Raw genomic sequence first — 24,366 nt, forward strand, 5'->3', positions numbered from 1 at the left:
AAATTGCTCTGATAATTAGATTAAGATAATTATATGTAATACTGTCTTACTATTCATAAGTGCTTGTTGCTAGGCCTACATGAATAAAGTATATTTTTGAATTGAATTGAATTGTTAGTCTACCAATATGTAACTATAAAGTTATAACTATAAGTTAGTCTACGAATATGTAACTATAAAGTTATAACTACAAGTTAGTCTATCAATATGTAAATATAAAGTTATAACTGCAAGTTAGTCTATCAATATGTAACTATAAGTTAGTCTACCAGCATGCTAAAAAGGCTGTTAGGTCTTACCGCAGGTCTCAGCCGGTTGTCATTCGCCTGGAAGATGCAATTATTGAGTGAATCAAGCCAAGAAACAATAGCAGTTTTAAAAATGTTGAACTAGTTTCAATAGTTTGTTTATTTCACTAAATGTAAACCTTATGTAGTACTTAATAAGGTGCATCAAGATACTCAATGAAATAACCAAACTATTAAGACTATCAGAAATATTAGTTCAATGCTTTTAAATAGGTAATTTTTGAGTTGTTTGTAGAGCGGGTACATATTTACAGAATGGACAGTATTTCAAAGGGAACATGTCCATACTACATGACCCATTTTTCACAATTTTTTACGTGACCAACAGCTAAGAGCCCTCCTTCCCCCTGTGACCAAGCATGGTATTTTGAAGACTGAGAGAAAGGCAAGAGACACACTTGGATGGAATCCGCATACTGTTTCTCTTGCCCTAAGCAAAATAAACCATGTATCTCCTACCCCACATGACCTTATATCTAATAGTTGCTAACCCTGTCTCACAAAACAAACAGACCAATCCTGAAGATCCTAGGGAAAATTCCAAAAAGTGGGTTTGAGCAACACTGTCATATTTCCGAACCACAGTGGCCGTCAGATATAATCAGCCAGGGTACTCAAAAATATCTGAATATGTAGTTTACTGTCTTGATAATAGAGGCTTTGTTCATAACAACTGATCTTTAACAATTAAAATTTTTGAAATCAGATATGAGCGAGATTTTAATTAAATGAATTAATACCTTATGTGTTTTCTTGCCCATGAAAATATATTACATGTAATCAAACTATTTAAGCAGATTATATTGCATATATTGAATTAAAAAAAATTCTAATGTTTCAAACCCGTAAAGTGTTTGTGGCCAACGGGTGATGGGTGGGTTTAAATACATTTATTTTATGCATAACTATCCCGGTAACTATGCGGTAACTGAATACAGAGTTTTCATTACATAGAGACAAATTAATACTAAAGTAAACCAACTATAGCCAACAAATGTCGATGTTATAGGGAGTGAATCATTATATGGAGTTTACATTGTAGTCTTGTTTTGTGTACATTGTGTAAAATAAACACCATACTTGTCCATTTTAGAATTTACGGGGCCCACTAATATAGCAGTTCGCTGAACGATATCGGCCTGTCAGTTATTTGCGATATCGCAAATTAAACCGAAAACAAAATAATTAAATAGATAGTGTTCACATCACAGTGACTTGAGTGACCTCATATTTAGAAATACAAACTTTGTTTGTGATACTATTCTTATCTAGTAAAACACCAACAATAGATAAACAGACTTTTTTATCAGTATCAAAATTAATACAATGATGTTAATCTTAGCAAAGAGAAATAAGAAGACCAAGGGTGCTCACTCCATACTTGTTTTGTTTGCCATGACATCTATTGTCGAGTAGCAGTACTGAGAGTTCCGCTACTTGACGCTAGATGTAGACTACGAAAATAATAGTATTTTTGGTAACAAAACCGTTGTATAGAGTGAACACTCTTGGTCTTCTTAATTCTTTTTGATCTTAGTAACCAACCTATTTGCATAAAAAGAGACCGAGTTTAATAAAAGCCAAGCCCCTTTACAGAAAACTGTAAAACTAAAAATTTGCGTAGTATTATTTCTGAAAATTTAACTACCCTCACTTACTCTGACTTATGATAAAGAATAATACTTAAAAAGAATAACAGAAGCTATTGTGAGCGTGGGAAACTTATTACTAATTAGGACGAACCTACAAATATTAGCACAAATAATCAAGTAGCCTATTATAACGTCTCTAAAACTCCTTTACAACCGGCATTTAAGTACATATAATAGTCCTAAAACTTGAGTATAATAAGCATATACATAGAAAAATGCTATGTCATTCAGCTAATAGCAATGCTAAGACGATAAATCATTCAAGTAATTGTGGCTTATTGTTTATTTATGTTTTTAGAACTGCTTGTGTCCGATCCGAGCATCTAATCGTCAAGTGTTGACCTCTAAGCGGAGGCAAGGTTACAGTAGATAAATACCGCTATTATTACGCCTTATCAACGAACGTAAGCATAAACATGTATGTTACCTTCTTATTTAAGTCTGCCGTTTCTGCCATTATCACTGGATATTATAAAACACAAGTGTTTTATCACTTTATCAGTGGTCGAACACGCCGAGCCGAACGGACCGCGGAGCGCGCTTCGGCTTCGCGATTTTTGACAGTGACAATCAGGTGATTGTCAAAACAGGTAAACTAAACGAATACTAAACGAAACGCAAAGAGCGTTTTATTTCATCATGGTGGCTACATGGTGGGCGTCAGTTTGGAAATTGTCCCAGAACTTTACGTTTTCGTTAATAAAGAAAACATTATATTATTATTTTTATACATTTCCTAAAGGTTGATAATTTAATATTTAAATAGTTATATTGACGCTAATTTATGATTAAATTGACAATTAGATTTTATGCTTAACGTCTATTTTTTATAAACTTTATTGCGCAAACAAAGAATATAGAAATGGCGACCTTGATGTCAAAAGATATGCTCTACCAGTCAACTATTTGGGTCAAACAGATATTAATGTTGGTGTGGTGCAGGAGAGATAACCTGAAGAAATTTTAACCGTTACGTATGATTGTCTTTCTATAGCTACCGATACATAAATAATGAATGTGCACCTATTGGGACCGTGCGAAGTGCGTGGTGGGGGTAAGTAAAGCGATCCCAGCGCATAAGGTGGTAAAAATTTGAACTAACTGCGGATAGCGTCTTTAACATTTCGTACAATTATATGGCTCGAAATGAAACTTTGATTTACGATTACTCCTGAAATATTCATTTAAATTGTATGGTGTAAGGGACCATTGTAATCTGTATGAAATGCTTAATATAACTAACGTATTTATTTTGATAATTGTTAATAATGTATCCATGTAAATAGCAAATGCCACATATTACGTGATCTTTTTCTAGAAGACAAATTAAAGATAAATTTAAGGAAATTGACATCATGACAGTGCACTGTCAATACATTTATGAGAATATTCTGTATGTGCATAAAAATATTGCCGATTTTAAGAAAAATTGTGACATTCATAATATGAATACTAGAAATAAACATAAGTTCGCCGTGCCCTTCACTCGGCTCCATAAAATTAAAAAATCATTCATGGGTAATTGTGTGAGATTTTATAATAAACTTCCAAACCATATTACTGAGTTTCCAATTAATAAATTTAAGAATCATGTAAAGCGTAAACTTATTTCTAAAGCTTATTATACCACACAAGACTACATGAATGATAAAACAACGTGGGATTAATTGTGATTCGAAATGATTAATTATTTATTATATTTGAATAATGATGATGAAATGGATATTCCAATGCATGTATTTCCTTTGTTGTTTTTATTATATTTGTTTGACATTTAGAATTTATTCTAGAAACAATCTAGACTAGTATTTTTTATACATTTTTTTTTGTATGACTATATTTTGTGAAAGTTTTAGTATTAAATTTGATCTATGAATTATATTCATTAGTATTATATATGAAATAATATTTACAACATCAATAAATTGCTCTGATAATTAGATTAAGATAATTATATGTAATACTGTCTTACTATTCATAAGTGCTTGTTGCTAGGCCTACATGAATAAAGTATATTTGAATTGAATTGAATTGAATTGAAGTTAAGAATGGATATAGTAAGTTATCCTTAAAAGATAGACATTTCACATCGCGGACTTTTTTGTAGACCTATGAATGAGAAACAACCCCATCATACATTGTGTTGTTATAGCTCAAACGGATTAGGCAGCGTTTTCGATTAAAGCTCCTAGCCAGCGTGATTTTTTCCGACAACATCGTTATATTTCAAACAATTTACACAAAACCTTAACAAGTTATATACTTAAGCCTTCCTCAAGAATCACTCTATTGATAGATGAAAGTCGTATGAAAATCCGTTCAGTAGTTTTTAGTTTTAGAGTAGTTTTATAAGATGTAGTGAATTGACGTTTTCCCCTAGAATTGCGGACACTAGGTTGCGTGACAGTCGTGCACGCTCCCAATAAATTATCATGTCAGTAGGTACCTAACTTTGACACTTAGCAGTGTATCTATAAGAATAATGAAACGCCTGATTATAAGTTAAGAGCAAAACTATGACACAGTCAACCAATATGATTCCTATTAGGTTATATTTTTTGTGCTACTATAAAAAATAGGTTACTATAGAAACTTACTTTGACTATAATTATAATCAGTCAATAAGCGCTGTCGTAGAAGATGAACAAATTGATTAATTATGACGTGATTTTAGTGGCCTAGGAAACAAATTGGTTGACTTTGAGTGTAGAGACGTGTGGGACGTCACTCAGTACAGTTAGCATCAAAAGTAACGGATCAAACAACGCTTCAAAAGTATCTACCATTCTGTGACAGCTTAACAAAAAGTGATAGTTCTAAATGTAGAACAATTTAGACTGCAAAAGATATACTTAAGGACGTACATTTTAGAGATCTATCTACATTTAGAAAATTTATCAGGAATATCAGATACTTTTGGTGCGTTATTTCATCCGCTACTTTTGATGCTGACTGTACTACCGTACAGTAACGACACTTCCTGCAAAACCGAAGTTTGACAGCGATTCAGGGGCCCATTAAGCTGTCCCTTTCTAATGTATGGCACTATCCCTTTCGGCCATTTAGGGTTGTCAAAATTCAAGTCATTATCTAAGTCGTGCATGTATAGAGACGTCAAGTTGTGCCAAACCGCACGGATCCGAGAAAAGCCGAAAGGATGTTGCCCACTACCAATGGTAAAAATTTTTAGGGTCCTGGTAGTATATCGCTAGATATAATATATATGTATTGTATGTACCTAAGTACCTACTGAAAGGTCATGTCAAATTATGTTATTTTATTTCAGAAAGTCGTTTTAAAATGAGAGCGTAACTTCGATTGTATGGAAGCGGCTTTTGGCGGCGGGTTCATATAACTCTTAATGATGCAATAAAACAAAACCCCATCGCTTATACTGAATATTTATTTACATAATATAAAGTAATAACGTACTTACTTACTGATTAATTACATACTTAGACGTAGGTACATTTCTCATCTAATTAATTTATACATTAAATACCTAATAAAATTCATTATTTTCTGAAATAAAATTAAAGGCAAGGCACACACTATAGGCAAATGCCTATCCCATGGAGGAGAAAGTATATTGACATTTTATTTCCAATTTTATTTACATCATGAACATTCAATCGAATTTAAACTATCTTGCTTGAGTCATAACACTCATAACATTTGAACACATTCTATCTAAAACATACCTATTTAAAACTGGGGCTATAACCGCGAAAATCGAAGTTCGTCAATTGCGGGCAATTTTCTCTGTCACTCTCATTACGTCTTAGTGAGAGTAAAAGAGAAAGATCCCCGCAATTTGCGAATTTCGGTTTTATTTTGTAAAATACCTTTGTTTTTGACGTTTCGACTTTCGTCGCAGGTTTCACTGGTCGAGGTCGCGTCGATGTCCCAGCAAAATGTCAAAACAGTACCCGACGAAAAGTCTATATTCGTAACTTAATGAAAAATTTAGCAGTTTGAGATTTCGTATTCATCCACCGAGAATAAGGAGCCCTTCAAACGAGCCAAATTTTACCCAAATCTAACAAGAAAAAAATCGAAAGCAAATTAAATATCGGCTGGCACAATATTTGTTTCATTTATAACTAAGTTTCTTATATGCGAGTACACTATCTAAAGTTCACGTCCTCCGTCTCCTTCGGCTTCTTCTTTCTCCTCAGTATGATGCAGCCGATTATGGTGTAAGCCAGACCAGCTAGGACCGCACTGGAGTCGCCCACCCAGGATTTATAATTATGTTTCAAATTCACTATCCGAGGTTCACGTCTTCTGCCTTCGGCTTCTTCTGTCTCCTCAGTATGATGCAGAAGATTATGGTGAGTATATGAAAGCCAGACGAGCTAGGACCGCTCTGGAGTAAACTCAGGATTTATAATTAAGTTTACGTATACTATCCAATGTTCACGCTTTCTTTCTTCGGCTCTTTCTATCTCCCCAGTAAGATACTGGAGATTATGGAGAATATGAAAGCCAGACCAGCAAAGACCAAGCTGGAGTTAATCCAGGATTTATAATTAAGTTTCTATATACTATCCAAGGTTCATGTCTTCTGCCTTTGGCTCCTTCTGTCTCCTCAGTATGACGCAGGAGACTATCTTGAGGATGAAAGCCAGACCAGCTAAGACCTCGCTGGAGTAAACCCAGGATTTATAATTATATTTCAAATACACTATCCAAGGTCATGTCTTCTTCCTTAGTCTCTCTCTGTCTCCTCAGTATGACGCAAGAGATTATGTTGAGTATGAAAGCCATACCAGCTAGGATCGCGCTGGAATAAACCCACGCTTTACAATTAAGTTTCTACACACTACCCAAGGTTCACGTTTTCTTCCTTCGGCTCTTTCTGTCTCCCCAGTAAGATGCATGAGATTATGGAGAGTATGAAAGCTAGACCGGCTAGTGCCACGCTGGAGTAGCCCACCCATAGTGCGAAGTGATCATTCTGGAGGAGGCACTTGGAACCGCGGTTGAACGCGCACGTGAACGCTGAAAAGAAAGCAGAATAAAGTTAGATGTCCAGTATATAACCTTTGAGTATATTACCTATAATGGGATTTTCTCACTGGAGAATTATATCTACGGGATAGTATTGAGATTTGGCACAGCGTATTATTGAGTATAAATAATATTTCAACATACTATGAAGCGTCATCCTATTATTTTGTTTTACGAATTATTTGGGGAGGTGCTACCGAACGTGATGTGATAGCAATTTTATCACCATGCGCATGATACCAAGGACCCCGCGGTCGCATTCGCAAACAGATCCGGCAGCGTCCCATAAACGCGATGAGGGTAAACCACTGGTTTTTAGTGAATACTTAGTCTGATAATAGGAGTCAATATCAATATTTCCAACGTAAAGATTGTTGTAACCATTGTTGAAACAGTTTTCCTTTCGTGAACCTTGTTGCAATGAGATTAGATCTACAATGGTCAAGTAATTCTATTTCTGGTTGTACTTACAACTAATTCCCATGTAGAACCCATGGGCCCCTACGAAGGCGGTCAGTGACACTACGCTTGACGCGACACCCACGGCCATCGCGACGTCACGCTTGTCCACTGACTCCAACAACACGGTGGTCTGCCATATGAACGCCAGAGCTGAAAAGCAATAAACTGGTTGGTATTCACAAATAAATTATTTCTTATTCACATACATATTTCCTACGGAAGTATGCATAATTATATTAAGTAAAGAAGTCGGTGAACTTACTGCTGACCAACCAAATCATCACGTAAAACATTTGGTGTAAAGAGTACATGCCGGCGCAGGAGCCGTCGTCGCATGCGCCCTTGGTGACGAACCCGCCCGGCGCGCATGAGCAGTTCGAGTACACCCTGAAACAGGAAGTCCATAAATTATATTAATCATATTTTCATCACACTTGCTGGAAAAAGATGTTATTTCAATCAGGTGTACTGAAGGACAAAGGCCTATATTGTTCCCCCGGGAGTTATGATTGTGAAAAAAAAAGCTATAACTCTAGGGAGTTATAACTTTTTTATTTATTATGTCACGAATTCATAGAAACCACGTAGTGTAAATTAGTTTTACTTTTAAAAAATACTGCCGTTAATAATTTAATATATTTGTTTGTGTTTAAAAATATTTAATTTGATTAATTTAATAGCAGTTTAAAATATTTTGACATAATTTTCTATCGTGGCTGAATGCCAAATAGGTCTGTGCCTTCGATGCTTAACCTGTCAAAGAATGACAATATGGCGGATGAATGTTTGAAATGTCACCGTATTTAAGAATTATTTCGCTTAAAATTTCGTTTTTTCTTCGCAAGTTTAATGAAAAACATTGTGTGTAATTCCGGGGGTAAGAATATTGCAACCTCGGGTTCCCACCCTCGCCTTGCTTCCAAAATTTCACTTACCCCCCTCGTTGCACAATGTACTATTAACCCATAGGGAGCGTGCATAAACTGTAGGCAGCACAGGAAACGTCTCATTTTTGGCGCGAGGTGTGAATGTGAAGCTTATGCTTCCAATGTAGCCCACCAGATGGCGTAACCTACTATGCACAAGGAAACGTACGAGATTCAAAGGAATTATATTTCATTTACAATGGGTGCAGCAGCCGTTGCATTATGAATATTATGATTCAAAGGGGGATTACGTAATTTTAGAAGCAAGCGTTTTAGACATTACTATCGAGCGATAATTGTTTTAAAATAATCAGGTCTCGAATCGATGAAGTTAATAGAAGTTTAATTATTGCTGTTCATATTTTTTGACAACCGTATTAAATATTATACGTATAAATAAACCGGGCAATTTTATAGCGGTTTCGTTGAGAGTAAAGCAAACGTACACGCAGCCGTCAAAGCTATGGCCAACAATAAAGGATTGGGACCGGACAATATTCCTGCCGAGCTGTGGAAGAAGTTAGGTCCGAAAGGAGTGGTGTTTCTGACCAATCTTTTTAACACGATCATAACTGAGGGCATACCAAGCCAATGGAGGAAAAGTCACCTGATCCCATTTTATAAGAACAAAGGCGATATCAGACTATGCGAAAATTACAGAGCAATAAAACTCATACCTCATACACTTAAGATATGGGAACGCATAATAAGCAGAAGATTACTCCAGTTTATTGAAATAACCGAAAACCAGTGTGGCTTCGTTGCGGGAAGATCGACCACGGACGCAATCCATACCATTCGAATCCTAATCGAAAAATTCAGGGACAATAGGGCTGACCTACACATGGCGTTCATCGACCTAGAAAAAGCATTCGACAGGGTCCCAAGAAACCTAATCTGGCAGGCACTACGAGCACATAGTGTACCCGAATGCTACATTGATACCGTAAAAGATATGTACAATGATGTCACAACCAGAGTGCGCTGCCCAGCAGGATTGAGTGACGAGTTTGAAGTAAAGGTCGGCGTCCATCAGGGGTCAGCTCTGAGCCCCCTTCTCTTTAACATCGTGATGAATTACTTGACCGCCAAACTGCAACAACCACCACCGTGGACCCTGCTCTATGCAGATGACATAGTCCTCATTAGCGAAACATCTCACGATCTACAAAAAATGCTGGAGGACTGGAGAGTTGCTCTAGAGAGTGCAGGCTTACGGATAAGCCGCCATAAAACAGAATATATGCACTGTAACTTCACTGGTAGCCGAAACCTCCATATCATCCCCTTGGATGGAACGCCATTAAATCAGGTTAACAGCTTTAAATATCTAGGCTCGGTCATTTCCAGAGATGGTACCATTGATGCCGATGTCTCCCACAGAATAAACACTGGTTGGATGAAGTGGAAAGACCTAACGGGTGTCTTATGTGACAAGAGAATGCCGGTGACCATTAAGGGAAAAGTTTATAAAGCGGCAGTCCGTCCGGCCATGGCATACGGCGCCGAGTGCTGGGCCCTCAAAAAACAGCTAGAGGATAAACTTCACGTCGCAGAGATGAAAATGCTGCGCTGGGCCGGTGGTGTCACCTTACTAGACCGCATCCGTAACACCTACATCCGCGGTAGTTTTAAAGTTAGACCTTTACCCGAAAAAATAACCGAAGGGCGACTTCGATGGTTTGGCCACGTCATGCGCCGAGAGCCCGAACATATGACACGCAAGGTGCTGGATATGTTCCCCACACAGTCGCGACGAGGAAGACCCCGACTAACATGGCTGGCAACAGTGAAGAGGGATATGGAAGAAGCCCAAATCCCACCTGACATGACCCAGGACCGCGAAGCCTGGCGAAATGTAACTAGGAGAGCCGACCCCAAATAATGGGAAAAGGACAAGGAGAAGAAGTTGAGAGTAAAGCAAAGAACTTACCCAATACTATTAACTGTATCAGCTGTAGTACAGCCGGCGTGGCAGGGAGAGAAATACGTCGTCATCTGCTCAGGGACGCAGACTGGAGTAAACTCCATCCATGGCCGATCGCAACTAAAAAAACAAAAAGGTAAGCAAAGGTGAAAATAATCACGAAAACGATGGAGAAATGCGACATGTATATGAGAACATCCGGACATATTATGGAAGCATTTTTGCCGAAACTGAAATAGAGACCTTCAAATCGCACGGTCAATAACTCAATAACCCCGGCGGCACCTGTTCCAATTTCTTGCTTATATGCGATTTATGAAAGGCCGTTTAGCACTAATGTTGTATACTCGCCGTAACCGGGAATGCTGAAGACGCTGGTTTAAATCCGGTTCATCGCACTCATTACCTTTGTAACTTTTTCATTGCTGTAAGTAACCTATAACTGTAACGTTATCATTCAATTGCCTCCGCTTTTGACCGCCGTTTTAGTTAACAATAGCAAGAGCTAAACTTACCCACAGTTTAATCCACAAGCAGGCTGAGTATAATTAAGCTCGGTCAAGCCTCCAATTTCACTCCGATTGCAGCTAAGCAACGCCATCACGACGTAGAACGCGGTGGCTAGGAAACTCATCTTTGCGGCGCTGGCGACTGCTGCTTTGCGATCAAACTTCGGCATGACGGGGGTAGTGTAGATGTATCCAGCTAGCTGAAAGTCGACACAAAATGGTATCATTATCCCCTCGTGCAGCAAGATACCTCGAAATGGACGCTCTCCGACAACAGCGCATGCGGCGGCCGCCATTTTTTACCGACTTCAAGATTTCAAAAGGAGGAGGTTCTCAATTCGGTTGTATGCTTTTTAGGGTTCCGTAGCCAAATGGCAAAAAACAGAACCCTTATAGATTCGTCATGTCCGTCTGTCTGTCCGATTCTGTCACAGCCACTTTTTCTTTTTATGTTTGTTACTTCATAACTAGGCACGTCATTTCTGAACCGATTTTGAATTATTATTTTTTGTTTGAATTTATATATATACAGATTAGATCTAATAACCCGCCAGACGGGGGGATAGCTTGGTAGCTATCCATCAATCTGGTGTGCGGCGGCGTCTCGCATTATCTAGTCTCCGCGAGTGCTCGGCCCATCCTTATACGAGCGACTACCCGCTAGCCTTAGAAACGAAACCTCGAATGACAAGTTTGCACGACAAACTGAAAGAACTTTTAATAAAAATGTCGCGATATTCCGTTAAAGAATATAGCAGAAAATAATTTATTATGTTTTAATTTTATATTGATTTTATATCTATTTTATTATTGTGACATTTAATTTAATTTAATTTAATATGAATTGACATTGCCATTAATATTTGTAGCTAATAAGATCGTTGAAATTTAAAATACAATATTTTCTTTTTATTTTTTATTTAATTTTCTATCTGATAATGTTATTCATAACATAACTCAGTATTTTTTCTGTTTGACATTCGACAATACCTAGGTTGGCCCTAGCTGTACATTAACATTATCTTTTTTGCGTGACATTGTTTTAATTATAATTTTTCTGTTCTAATCTTAAGTTGGCGATCTTTTAGTGAAAGCCTTTGTTTTATCCTTTTGTGTAAATAAAACACTGTGTCTTTTTCTTTAAGAAATATAATTATATATATAATCTAATCTAAAGACTTTTGAAACCATTTAAAATTTACTTTTTTTCTGTAAAGTACCTATTTTCCGACGACCGGTCTGGCCTAGTGGGTAGTGACCCTGCCTATGAAGCCGATGGTCCCGGGTTCAAATCCTGGTAAGGGCATTTATTCGTGTGATGAGCATGGATATTTGTTCCTGAGTCATGGGTGTTTTCTATGTATTTAAGTATTTATAAATATTTATATATTATATATATCGTTGTCTAAGTACCCTCAACACAAGCCTTATTGAGCTTACTGTGGGACTTAGTCAATTTGTGTAATAATGTCCTATAATATTTATTTATTTATTTATTTATTTCAAGTTAAACCAAGATATTGTCTATTAGTAAATAATAAGTCATATAAAAGTTGAGAGTATAATATTAATAACTGAAAGAGAACTTACAATAACTCCTAATATGACGGACAGCAGTTTTAACTGAGTCTCCATTAACCCCGATATTGAATCGTTGTCCGGATGTACGTTGTATTTCACCTGAAATAAATAAAGGGTTTTTTTAAGTATTTTTGTTGAGAAAAAACCGGACAAGAGCGAGTTGGACTCGCCCAACGAGGGTTCCGTACAAATTATTTTTTATTTTATTTTAAATAATTTTAGTTTTTATATTGTCCCTGTACTTGTAGTGTAAGGCTAGGTTTACACGGCATTAATTTGTATGGCAACTTATAAAATCGTTCACACGGCTAGGCGTCTTTCCCGCATAGATGCCGTGTGAACGATTTTAAAAGTTGCTATACAAGTTTTCTTGTCACTACGGTGTTCAATAAAATCCCGTATGCGGTATACGGGAAAAATTTACGCAGTGTGAACCTAGCTTAAGGCGATATTACTTGCCAAATTTCATAGTTCTAGGTCAACGGGAACTAGCCTATACATTTTAATTTCCTCAAGAGTGTCGAATTATACCATTTTTGCGGTATAAACAGCCGTAACTTTATTTAAGTTAACTTAGAAGTTTGATTTTTTCACAGCTTTAAGGGACTGCAGACGTGAATTTCAACTCGATACTCGTACCTCCATGCGTTCCCGAGATAAAGGGTTCTGTCAGACAGACAGACGGACGGACGGGCGGACAGGCGGACGGAAAACAAAGTGGTCCTATAAAGGTTCCGTTTTTCATACACGCACATGTAAACCTTTACTATTTCTAAGTCTTTGTTTTATATGAATGTAACCATGAAATACGTGTATCGTGGACGATGCTTCAACGAGACAGAAAACGCCTTGAAGCTTTTGAAATGTGGTGCTGGCGGCGTATGGAGAAAATAAGCTGGACAGAAAAAGTAACCAACGAGGAGGGCTTAAATAGAGTCCGAGAAAAGCGGTTTCTATTGAGAACCATCGAAAGTAGACAAAGAAACATGTTGGGACACCTGTTACGACACGACGAATTCATCAAGACCATCATAGAAGGGAAAGTAGAAGGAAGGAGAAATAGAGGAAAGCCAAGAAGGGCATACATGGATCAAGTGAAGGAGAAAGTGAACGTCGTTTCGTATCAGGCCGTCAAGGAAGAGGCCAATGAAAGGCATGCCTGGAGATTGCTTCACCGACAAGAGCGGAGCTCTTAAATTTATGATGATGATTATGTTTTTCCTTTTGAGGTATGGAACCCTAAAAATACAACTAAAAATGTAAAAAGCAAGTTTTCAATGGAAATGTTCAGTTCAGTACAAATTTCGCGCCAGTTCTTATGAATTTATCTATGGCACGCCTTAAAGTAGGTACCTGGGCAAAGGCCGCATCATGCAGGCCGAAGCCCCGCCAAGCAGCGACCAGTAAGGCCATCGACAGGATTTGCAGCAGCCCCACTTTGCTGCCAAGGACGCGACCCATGCTACGAAGTAGACCTGGAAATATAAACAGCTTGGTTTTATTCTATTTGTAGTCATAATAAAGTAATGCTTATATAAAACTAAACCTATAAATTAAAACTACCACTAAAAATCCTCCAATTATATTAAGAATCATCCATCCAGCAGGTCCGCTTGCAGCATAGTCCCCCCTCATTAGGCTGGCCGCGTGCCCTCGCTGTACCGTCAAGATGATAGTTGCGAGAAGTAGCCCTGGGATCTCCAGTGGAGTCAATCTGCCATGGTGTGCTTAGGAGGTATACGATGTGGTGGAAGATGCGTACCTTTATCACTTCGAAGTTTTATTTCCGGCGCCGGAACCGCCTCAGGATACCTGAAGAGCCGGAGTAGCGTGAGCAGGTAAATGATGGTGATGGCAAGTAGTTTCACCCATGCCACCTGCAAGGCCATGGCTTTCAAGGTCCTGCCGAAGGTGAATACCAGCACGCGGTATAGGATGAAGAGACCTGAGGATTTGGAGGGTAAATGTTTAAGTGAAGTGATAAATTTGTAGTCTTTTATATCACCAACGGATAAGTAAGCGAAAAATTGGGAAATTTTGGAAACTTCTCATTTCTAAAATGACAGTCCGAGATATTTCCCAACATTTTTGAAGTTTCCGTCTCATACATTTCGGTGAATGAGAGTCAAATATGACCTCGGTCTCTTTAAAGCAAGAGTGAATAGGCTACTACTGAATTGGTGAGCTCCATTTTAGGCCCTGTCTTCAGTTTTGCCGATCAGTTTTTAATAAATAGATTTAAAAAAAAAGTTGAAAAGAACAATTAGACTTAATTTGTAACATAAAAAGGTATTGACAAAAAACTCTTTTAATTATATCTACTTTCGATACAAACAATACGAGTAATATAGCAGGAAAGGCTATTTGCATGCATGCATAAAGTAAACAGTATTGTAGAATTGCAGTCTTGAAAAACTACTCCTTCATTTCACTATGGTATATGAATTTAGGTTTGGCCTTGTTTAAATACACTAATAAATAACTCACGCTAGAATGGTCCAGGTCCGGGCCGAGGCACCTGACACTTCGTTTTCTATAGAACGTTTCACGTGATCACCGATCAGCCATCATAGAAAACGAAGTGTCGGACACTTCGACACGGACACGGATTGTTCTAGCGTGTCATCCATTAGTAAATGTGCGCTATGAATGAAGCCTACAATCACTGCCTGCAATATAATTATATGCAGATCTGTCATTCACGAAGACGCGTGCCTTGACGCGTATTGCCATATTATTAAAAGTTAGATGTGTCAAATCTGCGCGTCATCGTGGATGACACGAACTATGATATCTTAAGAACGCTTAGTCGTTGGAGTTTTAGTTTTAAACACTATTAAATATTTAAGTGCGAATATGCACTAGGTAGGTATACTTTTAGGTATGGAAGCGCTGGTGGCCTAGCGGTAAGAGCGTGCGACTTGCAATCCGGAGGTCGCGGGTTCATACCCCGGCTCGTACCAATGAGTTTTTCGGAACTTATGTACGAAATATCATTCGATATTTACCAGTTGCTTTTCGGTGAAGGAAAACATCGTGAGGAAACCGAACTAATCCCAACAAGGCCTAGTTTACCCTCTGGGTTGGAAGGTCAGATGGCAGTCGCTTTCGTAAAAACTAGTGCCTACGCCAAATCTTTGGATTAGTTGTCAAGCGGACCCCAGGCTCCCATGAGCCGTGGCAAAATGCCGGGACAACGCGAGGAAGAAGACTATTAAATATTTAAGTAAGTCGAGGAATATCATCAGACCTAATGAAAGATCAGCTCCTCCTTACATTTTTAGCAGCATCCCTATTTAATTATTTTATTTATTTAATGAAGATAACATTGATCTAAATATTGTTAGTACATTTTTAAAAATAATATTAGTATTTAAAACGTAAATTCGAATTTACATTTAAAATTATTACAGGCCAACACACATGATCAGCAATCATCTTTAAGGAATACTACACAGAAATCCTCAGAGATTTTATCTACATATATTAACTTACCAACATGCATATGCAGGTTATAAGAAGGATTGTTTTCGTCTAAATACGCAAGTCCATGCGAAAAGAAGGCCGCTCTTCCGAGCGCGCACACTAGCCCACATATGAGCAGCATGGACAGACGGACTGCAGCCTTCGTGGAGATACCCGTAGCTAGTAGAACTTCGGTTGTGCAAAGACCTGCAACCAAAGAGCAGAGTTACGCACGAGTTTTATGCTTACTGGCTATCGAGATCCATCAACTATAGACCAACTCACGATACATCTCCCTTACTGACATTGGTGCAAGCGGGGTGCACTGCTTAGATTGATTGATCAATTTATTTATTTCTTGGTAAAATCGTTGTTTTCCAAGTTAGGATTACATGAAATAATTACATAATAAGATATAAGATTAAAATAACGAATATATATAATAATCTTTACAAATTATAACATTTAAACCATATCTTATATTTATAATTAATCAAGCATTAAGGATAATACTACTTTTACGGGTTACTTATGAACTCCACGAAGAAACTCGTCAACGCTGTAACATGCCTGTGCGATTAGCAGCGCTTTAAGTTTCTTGGTAAACACAGTCACTTTCCGCTCACTTTATGTCAGGCGGAACCAAGTTGTAAATCTTGGCCCCAATTACACTGAGTGAATTCCTGAGCTTAACAAGTCGCCTTACGGGGGCAACCAACATTGGCTGTCTGCGGTTGTTATCACCACGGCTCGAATTGGTTTTATATCTAGCAAGGTTAGACCCGACATACTGGCACGCTGCCAAACTGCCAATATGTAGACAGAAGGCAGCGTTAACACTTTATTGCCTGCAAATAGTTCTTTACTGCGTTTGAGTTTACGCAGTCGCTTCCGTATAAGGCCGCGTAAAACTCATGGTGGTGCTTTTTGGCAGTTAATAGTGCTCATCGAGTTAAGACTCAAATGATTATACAATCTAATATCTTCACAATGTCTTCTTCTGCCAGGTAGAGATCCCTATTTCTTTTGGGCTGCTCCAAGTTCGAGTGCGATACAATTCTTCTGTGTCCTTTTTAAGCTTTGCCTTAGCTCGGCTTTTCGATTAAGATACTAGGAGAAGTTGCAGGAAGCGTGTACCTGTCGGACAGAAACTCGTACATGCACCATGCAATAATACTTAACTCACCTTCATCAGCAGTAATATCCGGGTCGGGCAACGCGAACAGAGGTACCGTTGTTACCAGACCAGCGATGGTCCATCCCACTAGTACACTCCTTCTCCTCTCTGAGCCCAGCCCACTGATTATCGGGACTACTAGAAACTCCAGCAGGGATATGCTCATTATAATGGCATCTAGAAAAGAAAGACGAATACGTTTTATGAACCACAAAACAAGAAATGTGACAGATACTTGTTTAGCCGGATACCGAATACCAGATATTCGGTTCCCGGTTTCGCCCGACTTCGGAAAATATCTCTAGAAAACCGGTCTCGTATAGTTTTGTCGTTAATGTCGTTTTTAAAAATGAATGAATCGGCGTCTGAGGTTAATACTTGTTAAAAATTCTACGTCAAGTTTGGTATCATTTTCAACCAAATCAAAGATGTAGACGTAGATTTCATCTAAATAAACCGGTTCATCGATTATTGAGTCCCCATACATACTTTCACCTTCTTTTTCACTTTTAAATAAATAAATATTATAGGGATATTCTTACGCAAATTGACTAAGTCCCACGGTGAGCCAATAAGGCTTGTGTTGTGGGTACTCAGACAACGAATATATATAATATAATATACAAATACTTAAATACATAGAAAACATCCATGACTCAGGGACAAATATCTCTGCTCATCACAAATAAATGCCCTTACTGGGATTCGAACCCAGGACCATTGGCTTCATAGGCAGAGCCACTACCCACTAGGCCAGACCGGTCGTCGAACCCGAGTATACCTAAATTACCTGTAATATAGTATGGCAGCTCCCCAAGGTCTGCGCTCTGCTGCAGGAGGAAGTAGACCGCCAGCTCTGACATCAGCAGCCCCAGTAACCCCAGTTTGGCCACGTCTCGAAACGCCAACGGCTCGAAGCTCTCCGGGTTGAAGAATTTTCGCACATGCTCGCGAACTGGCAATATCCAAAATAAATACGAGTATAAATAGTTGTTTGTGGAACAAGAGAGCAAAATAGTGTGATATTTTATAGGATTTCGAGAATAAATTATAATTATTTAGTGTTGAGATATGTTAAACTAATAGCATTCAGTGAGTAGTGATAACAAGTGTTTGTTAATTCTGTCGGTACTCGCGAAAATGACCCTTCCATCGTACCCGCCAATTCTAATCATGAGAAAGTATAAATATAACGTACCATGGGGTGGAAGGGGCATTCTCGCTATGGCGCTTGAACCAGTAACATTTAGTACGAAGGTTACTGTTTGTTAAGTTAAGAGTGTTGAAGTAAGAACTTGGAGTAAAATAAAATAAACCAAGGACTTTGATTCATCACAATAGTTTTTTACTGCGAGTGCTAATTGCAAAATCTTTTGAGAGTTACAGTGGCGTGATTCAGAATTATTGAGGGACACTGCGAAGTGTTAGCGTCGAGTGTTACAAGTGTCAGTGTTGGCTGTGTATTACTGCACGACACCTTGCACTGTGTAACTATGCTTTGAAACTTGGCACAGTTGATTCTTAATTGGTCTCGAATAGAATCAGACCGGGAGCCATCGAGAGCCAACGCGCCTTTAGTGGCGGGAGTTCGACGCTGCCACGCTGTTTGAACATAAACAATGCACTTTCTAATAAAAAATTAAGTAGAATAAACTAATAAAACGTAATTTTTTTATAATTACCTTTTTTAAAGTATAACAGACATCTCAAAATAAAAAATAAAGCTTTCAAAATGTATTTTAAGTTTCGATTGTAAAGGAAAGAAAAGTGCGTTTGAAGCTTGGGAAGCCTTTCCTGACCTAACTGTAGGTTTCAAGTCGGCAATCGACGGGCGCATTGAGGAGGCAATGGCTTCTATCAAGAAATACGTCGTAAATATGATAGGTCAGATTTTCTACTTTTTGAAACAGATATAATAGGTATTCAAATCTTAAACCATTATTATTGTCTGTCATAGTTATTATTTCAGTTCAGCTTTGTGTACAGTGCCGTAAATACGAGTATCTGTTTACCAAGAAAGACCGGCAGATAGAACACATCCCAGCGACCAAAGCTGCTATAAATCAGCATTTCTTTAAATAATGAATGGTTGGGATCAGTTAGCACCGGCTCAAAATCTGCCCTGTCCGTCTACTTGGGATTGGACGAAGGTCGACAATAACTGGGAGCCCACATGGAGGGACGTGCCTGTTGCTGCAGAAGCATGTCTAGAAATTGTCAGGTACAAATGCAAAAAACAGTGCCGCGGCTGGTGCAATTACAAAAAAATCAGCCAAGAGCATGTCGGGCCACGCTCAGTGTAGGGTTCCGTAGTTACTCTTGCGTCACAATAAGCTAAACTGGAGCTTAAAGTATAGTAAATTGTTAACCAAGGGATGAAATGGTACCTTTTACCCGAGTTAAACAAATAGGCAAATTTGCATAATCAGTACCTAATTAAAGTAAGTCTTTTTACTATGAAGGGAAAACTTTTTGCGATAACTCAAAAAGAGCTAAACTGATCATGTCCGCTATAGTTTTCATTTGATGTCTTTCTTAACCTCTACTTCCACGATTTTTTTCATATTTTTTGGACCTATGGTTCAAAAGTTAGAGGGGGGGGACACCATTTTTTTTTCTTTCGGAGCGATTATCTTCGAATATATTCACTTTATCAAAAAATGTTTCTAGAAAACCCCTATTAGTTTTGAAAGACCTTTCCAACGATACCCCACACTCTAGGGTTGAAGCGAAAAAAAAATTTTACCCCCACTTTACATGTAGGGGAGGTAACCTAAAAAAAAATTAATTTTTAGATTTTATTGTACGACTTTGTCGGCTTTATTGATTTATATATTCATGCCAAATTTCAGCTTTCTAGCACTAACGACCACGGAGCAAAGCCTCGGACAGACAGACAGACAGACAGACAGACGGACATGGCGAAACTATAAGGGTTCCTAGTTGACTACGGAAGCCTAAAAACGTATTTTTTTATATAATTAAAATTTATCCGGTCTCGTAGTCACCTAGTAGAAACCCTTACGCAGTGGCTTACGTGCAACGGCATTCACGTTCATAACGAGATCGCCCACGTAGGACACTTCCATAGGTATCAAGGATTGAATTCACCCTCGCCGCGCAGCTTCGTGTTCGCGAGTTATTCGCTTACGTAAGCCGCTGCGTTATAGTTTCGCCATGTCCGTCTCAAGTTCACCTATGGTTCAAGTTAGAGGGGGGGGCCCCTCTAACTTTTGAACCATAGGTCCAAAAAATATGAAAAAAATCGTGAAAGTAGAGCTTAAGAAAGACATTAAATGAAAACTATAGCGGACATGATCAGTTTAGCTGTTTTTGAGTTATCGCAAAAAGTTTCTCCCATAGTAAAAAGACTTACTTTAGGTACTGATTATGCAAATTTGCCTATTTGTTTAACTCGCGTGAAAGGTACCGTTTCATCCCTTGGTTAACAATTTACTATACTTTAAGCTCCAGTTCAGCTTATTGTGACGGAAGAGTAACTACGGAACCCTACACTGAGCGTGGCCCGACATGCTCTTGACCGGTTTTTTTCTGTTAGAAATTGCATGGTTTTTTTTTTCTAAAAATAGATTCCTCATCTTTAATATATCCGAAAATAATATATTACTCGTACATGCCCTAATATGTATAGTTTGAGAGAAATGTTGCTTCAATTAAAACGCGGCAGCATCCAACTTAAATTACTGCTTTTCTTTTTTAGAGGTAGATGAAGGGCTTATTTTATTTTTTTATTATGGTACCTCCCGTACAACTTTTGTTTTATTTGACTTAATAGTATGGGCAATCGTTGGATAGGTCTTTCAAAACGAATACGGAAATCCAACAGCCACTTTTTTGATAAAGTTAATATTTTCGGAAATGATCGCTTCGAAAGAAAAAAAGAACTTTTAACCATTGGTCCAAAAATATGAAAATCGTGAAACAAATGCTTAATAAATGCATTCAAATGAAAAATATAGCGAAAATGATCGGTCCAGCCGTTTTTGAGTTACTCCCTTAGTCTCGTACCTTCCCTTAGGAGTTAAAAAAATTTAAAATATTGATTTGGAATATTCAATTTGAGCTCTTTCCAATAATACCCCACCTGACCTAGTAATTAGACTTTGAAATTTTGCCCCCTCTTCATATTGGACATTTTCCATCAGCGAACGAAAAAAACATGGCAGACTAACGTCAAACAAAATATCAGCGTAAAAGTGGCCCCACTATTAAAACACGCAATACTCATAACGGACCAATTGCAACTCGTCAAAGCGGTAAAGTTACGTTGACCGGAAATGAGACCTTCCCCTCGCCAAAGAAAATACAAAAATACAAAATACAAATATTTATTAATAACAAAAAGTTACAAGTCGTTTCTTGATAGCGGGTACAGTCAGCATCAAAAGTAGCGGATCAAATAACGTTTCATAAGTACCTACCATTCTGTAACAGCTTAATAAAAAGGGATGTCTTTAATATAGAACAACAAAGACTGTAAAAGATATACTTTTGAGCGCGAATTTTAGAAATTAATCTATATTTGGAAAAGTTATCCAGAATGTCAGATACTTTTGGCGCGTTGTTTCATCCGCTACTTTTGATGCTGACTGTACATTCTGTATTTTATGCCTTGTAATTACGATTATAAAATCACAGTGTTAAATTAATTAATTATTCATTATAAAAATCAATGTATAAAAGTTCAAATTATAAGAGTAAGTAACAACAATATTAGAAGCAAATGTTAAAGTTGTATTTAAAATCATTAAATACAACTTTAACATTCCACTTATTTAATATATTTCTTTAACAATAATGCATTGTGTTATAAAACCTACAAACAACAACATGCATGTAATTTAATTAAAATAGGTAAATAACAATTTGGACATGTCGGCAAATAAATAATCAGAAATAAAAACATTCAATATCAACGGCGAAAAGGAAAAAATAACAGTAATAAAAAAGTGGCTGTGACATAATCGGACAGACAAACGGACATGACGAATCTATAAGGGTTCCGTTTTTTGCCATTTGGCTACGGAACCCTAAAAATCATAATTAACAACCCTTACCTCCTGATGGTGCCAAATTATTACTCTCCATAACTACACTTATAATAAAATTATAAGTTAAAACTCAATTTCTTCTTATATTTCTTCTTCCTACGTGTTCGAGATACGATACGACGCCCTAAAATGTTCGAAATGTATTTGTAAACCACTTAAAACCACTGATTTGTCTTTATAATTTTAATCTATAAATTTCTGCTTCCACAAAGTATATAAAACACAATGTATTCGCATTAATTAAATCAATAAGTGTAACACACCCGACTCGATAATCGAATGATATCAGGAAATGTGAACGAAAGCCGTAATATATACGTATATCAGCAGGGATGCGAGTTATCTAAGATACAGATTATCTACTAAGAAACAATTGACAATCTTAATTAATTAAATAATGAGCATAATTAATTATTGATAAAATTCAAAGGCGCGCTGTACGAATCGTCGACGATCCCAAACTCACATGCGGTATTGAACCTTTAAGTCTAAGGAGAGACTTTGCCTCCTTGTGTGTTCTACCGCTTGTACAATGGGCTGTGCTCTGAAGAATTGTTTGACATGATGCCAACGGCCACTTTCTATCACCGCAGCGCTCGCCGTCGGCAGGGTTTTCATCCTCACATCCTAGACCCTAAGTCGCGTACTGTGCGGTTTAAGAGGAATTTCCTCCCGCGAACGCTTCGGCTGTGGAATGAGCTTCCTGCCGAGGTTTTCCCGAGGGGCTACAGTATGGGGTTCTTCAAAAAAGGAGTGTACAGGTTTTTAAAGGGTCGGCAACGCGCATGTAATGCCTCTGGTGTTGCAGGAGTCCATAGGCTACGGTGACTGCTTACCATCAGACGGGCCGTATGCTTGTTTGCCACCGTCGTGGTATAAAAAAATAATTAGACGACAAACTTATTGGCTATGAATAAAATTTTGGCTTTGAACTGAAAAACTTTGGATCCATATATTTTGCTGGTATGATGTTGAAATTTCCTATGGGAGATTTTTTCGCAATTCCGGGTTTTGTCCCAGTTCCCAGTCCCATAGTAAAAGTTGCTCAGTATGCCCTAAACATTAATGGGTGTCTTTTTTTGCCTTTCGTTCTGTTACAAACTGTATTAGCACAGAATAAGCGAAGAGAATTTGAAATAGCGGTGTATTGTCAAAGAAAACTTTGTAGCCACAGTAAATTTACTGCCATCTTTCGACACATGATTAAAACTTTTAAAACTCCATTTGACTTTGATCCTTATTCTTTCACTGATATGTGTGAAATTTGTTAAATCAAAAAGTGGCGTCATCTTACTGGGTATTACCTAAAGATTATGGTGGCGCCATCGCTCGAAACGATGTCGCCATACCTTTGGCCTTTGATCTATTAGATGGCGCCACTTTTTGATATTTAACTAATTTAACACATATCAGCAGCGGTATCATGGTCGTGTTTTTGTCACTTGTCATATCATGCGTCACTTTCGCACTTACATATTTGTTAGAGCGTGACAGGTATGGTGACAAATGATAGACAGCTGACCATCTTAGCCCTGCAGGGAACGAATAAGCATTTTAATAATCTGTCGAAAGATGGCAGTAAGTAAATTAAAAAAGACTGATAAAAAATTTCAAATCACTGACAACGCACTTCACTCCGTCAATACCGTCTGTTCATGTCATATCCTAGTGCTCGGCTACCCTAGCGCCACCCGGAGAGATAGATTTCAAACTATAATTTACAGCTGCCACCTGTAGGGCTAAGATGGTCGGCTCTTTATCATTTGTCACCATGCCTGTCACGTTCTAACAAGTATGTAAGCGCGAAAGTGACGGGCATAGTGACAAGTGATAAAAATGGAACCATGATGCCACCGCTGGCTTTTCGTCGCATCAGTAGTCGATACCGTTTTAGTTATTGATAAGATATTGCCTAATAACTGTGAATTGTGAAAATTATACTAGGTAAATATTACATATACACACTTAAAAACACGTAATATTATCAAAATAAACAATTATCTTTAAGAGATTTAAGATTATATAATGATTGTTGTGATGTCATTTGAGATTAAGATTGTAAATAATATTAATGACATCAAATTGCTTTGTGAAGTCGGTTTTTTCCATTAAAGATTATTTTTTTATACTTTTGTACTCCTGGTATTTACTTTACCTTAAAGTTATTTGTAAACCTATCGATTGTTACCAGATGTTGAGTTGTACTTTAAAAAACACTTAGTTACATGTATGGAGAGCTCCCTAAAAGTATCCGTCTGTATTTCTGTCATAGTT

The 24,366-nt window shown here is 37.7% G+C and overlaps 2 protein-coding genes across 3 annotated transcripts in view; both read right to left on the reverse strand.

The window, feature by feature from the left end:
- The window catches only part of LOC133531071 (UTP--glucose-1-phosphate uridylyltransferase), a 40,272-nt gene extending 37,732 nt beyond the window's left edge, over window positions 1–2,540 (reverse strand). The window contains exons 1-2 of one of the 2 annotated variants that reach the window (XM_061869170.1): window positions 2,388–2,540; window positions 300–326 (exon numbers count right to left, since the gene is read on the reverse strand). In XM_061869170.1, the coding sequence (XP_061725154.1) occupies window positions 300–326; window positions 2,388–2,417 (57 nt within the window). In that variant the 5' untranslated portion in view covers window positions 2,418–2,540. The remainder of the gene's footprint in view (window positions 1–299; window positions 327–2,387) is intronic. The other variant, XM_061869185.1, reaches the window with a different exon arrangement.
- Window positions 2,541–5,345: 2,805 nt separating this feature from the next.
- Window positions 5,346–22,678, reverse strand: LOC133531096 (solute carrier organic anion transporter family member 2B1-like). The gene is made up of 12 exons (XM_061869205.1): window positions 22,099–22,678; window positions 17,811–17,975; window positions 17,030–17,197; window positions 15,874–16,050; window positions 14,141–14,323; window positions 13,732–13,853; window positions 12,388–12,477; window positions 10,804–10,997; window positions 10,295–10,408; window positions 7,698–7,822; window positions 7,445–7,585; window positions 5,346–6,964 (listed from the first exon to the last, which is right to left on the reverse strand). Exons 1-12 carry the CDS (start codon window positions 22,127–22,129, stop codon window positions 6,786–6,788), a joined length of 1,689 nt encoding a protein of 562 aa, XP_061725189.1. The 5' UTR covers window positions 22,130–22,678; the 3' UTR covers window positions 5,346–6,785.
- Between the last annotated feature and the right edge of the window lie 1,688 nt (window positions 22,679–24,366).

This window comes from Cydia pomonella, chromosome 2 (genome assembly GCF_033807575.1).
Source record: "Cydia pomonella isolate Wapato2018A chromosome 2, ilCydPomo1, whole genome shotgun sequence".
Taxonomy (NCBI): domain Eukaryota; kingdom Metazoa; phylum Arthropoda; class Insecta; order Lepidoptera; family Tortricidae; genus Cydia; species Cydia pomonella.